At 36.9% G+C, this 2,158-nt stretch overlaps 1 protein-coding gene across 1 annotated transcript in view; it reads left to right on the forward strand.

Annotated features, from left to right (window-relative positions):
- The window catches only part of LOC140946806 (mitochondrial inner membrane protein Mpv17-like), a 9,743-nt gene continuing 7,585 nt past the window's right edge, over window positions 1-2,158 (forward strand). Inside the window, exon 1 of the mRNA XM_073395917.1 lies at window positions 1-144. Coding sequence (XP_073252018.1) covers window positions 63-144 — 82 coding nt within the window. The 5' untranslated portion in view covers window positions 1-62. The remainder of the gene's footprint in view (window positions 145-2,158) is intronic.

Raw genomic sequence — 2,158 nt, forward strand, 5'->3', positions numbered from 1 at the left:
TCCAGCGGATCATAGCGCTCAATCAGCGCTCGAAAAAAAAAAGAGATATAAGGGAAGCCGTAATGAGTATTCTAAGAAGAGCTTGGGCGAAATATCAACAGCTGCTTATAACACATCCTTGGAAAACACAAACTATAGGAACAGGTATTGTAATTAATGAAATTCCGTTTTTTAATTTTTTTTTTTCATGATGGATTTGAGGAGACATCATCTCACTGAAATCATTTGAGTGAGGTGAAGTCTTCTAAAAATCCAAAGCTTAATTGCTCTGAAATAAGCTTAAATCCTTTTACCGATCGCATTGTAGGGGCTTAGAATTGTTTTGAAAGTCAAATGAGCTTCGGATTTGCGGATTTGCGGATTTGCTATTACTAAGCTTGCAATGTCCTCTAATTTGCATGAGGACGTTTGGAGGCACAGTTGGGACAGTTTGTGTATTGTTAGGTTTCGATGCACTCAAAATGGAAAACATAGCAAAATAGAAAAGGCCTAAATCAAACGAAACCGTGGGCATGAAACCATACAGTGGTGCGCTGTTTGTTTTAAAATTATTTTTGTCGCTTGGTTCATATCATTGTCTTCTTGTCATTTATTTCTCATCCCTTATTTGGCATCATTTTTTGTTGCTCTTTCATACGTCTCCTCTTGATATTTGGCGTTCCAGAGAGAGACTCTCATTTTAACATTATTTCTGTTGGTTGTATGCACTATGCTATCAGTTGTATCCATTACTCTGCCAGTTGTACACACTACTCTAACATTTGTAAACATTTTCTCTGTTAACACATGCACTGAGGGGTCTCCATATCAATTGGGTTGAATTCAGAGAAAATTTAAGTTAAGGGTAACTTAAGGACTTTCTTTCCCCAGGGACAAAGCAAACTGTCTGTAATAATGAGGTGTCTTTATTAAGCAGGTGTCCAAAAAACGGGGTTTGACTGTATACACAGGGCTGTCAACTCTCCCAGATATAATCCGGGAGACTCCAGATTTTGAACCATTTCTCCCAGCCTCCAGGTTAGAGTCTGAAATCTCACGGATAATCGCCATGGTTTGCCATTTCTTGTAGAATCGACTTTCTGACAGTGGAATTTTTTCAAATACTTTGATTTGTTTGAGCTATTTTACTGTTACTTCAAACATTTCCTCACAAACTCCAGTATGCCATTGTAATATACTGCATGTAAGCAATAATGTGGTTGGTGGGAAGTAAGCCAAAGGGTTCAAACCTTTCACATTTTTAAGCCAATTAGGTCAAATGTTACAATTCCAACAAAATCTTTTTTGTGCAGTTTTTTTCACAAATGATGTCATGTGCCGCAGTCATTATGACATCATTTATCATCCCTTATCCCATCAATTCTCAATATTTGAAGATGTGGGGGGTTGACAGCTCTGGTATACACCTGATTGAAAAGTATAAACCATGAACAATGGGATCTAATGGATTTGAACTTTTTTAGCATCTTGAGGAAGGATGAACATGTACATATACCAGCATGCAAAGAAAGACGTGTCTGATAGTCTGGGGCTAGTGGATTTTGCAATCGGACTAGTGAATTGTGTTCTTAACTTACCAGCAGGGCAAGTGAAGTTTTTTGGGAAATTCAAATTACAGAAGACCTGTAATCAATGCTGCTCATTAAATTTTTTGAGGGGCTACTTAAAAGACTCTTGGGCTAGTACATACTAGCAACAACTTGCATGCCTGAATGGCAAGTTTGCACCTTGATATACAGAAAGTAAACCAATTGCTCCACCTAGACCGATTTATACAAGAAATGTTGATGACATAAATTTATAAAGCACAAGTGTCAGTCATTTGGCTACAGTGAAGTTAGCTAAGAACTGTGGCCATGCCATTTCGACTTATACATACATGTAAACATTCACAGAAAATATTTCCCAAAGAGTGGATAGAGCCAGCGATGTTTGTTACAATGTTTGTAAACTATCCATCATGGATACCTAACATTTTGCGTCTTTCACAAAACGTGAAAATTTTATGTTTATTTAAACAATAATTGCTGACACAATCTAACTTGACTGTGCATGTAAATTATTTTATTTACACTGGCAAGTTACTTCATGTCAGAGTCAACATAGAATGTTTTTTGACTGTTACGAAGGATGTGTCATTTTAGAATAAAGACTCTCT

Source organism: Porites lutea, chromosome 8 (assembly GCF_958299795.1).
Source record: "Porites lutea chromosome 8, jaPorLute2.1, whole genome shotgun sequence".
NCBI lineage: Eukaryota > Metazoa > Cnidaria > Anthozoa > Scleractinia > Poritidae > Porites > Porites lutea.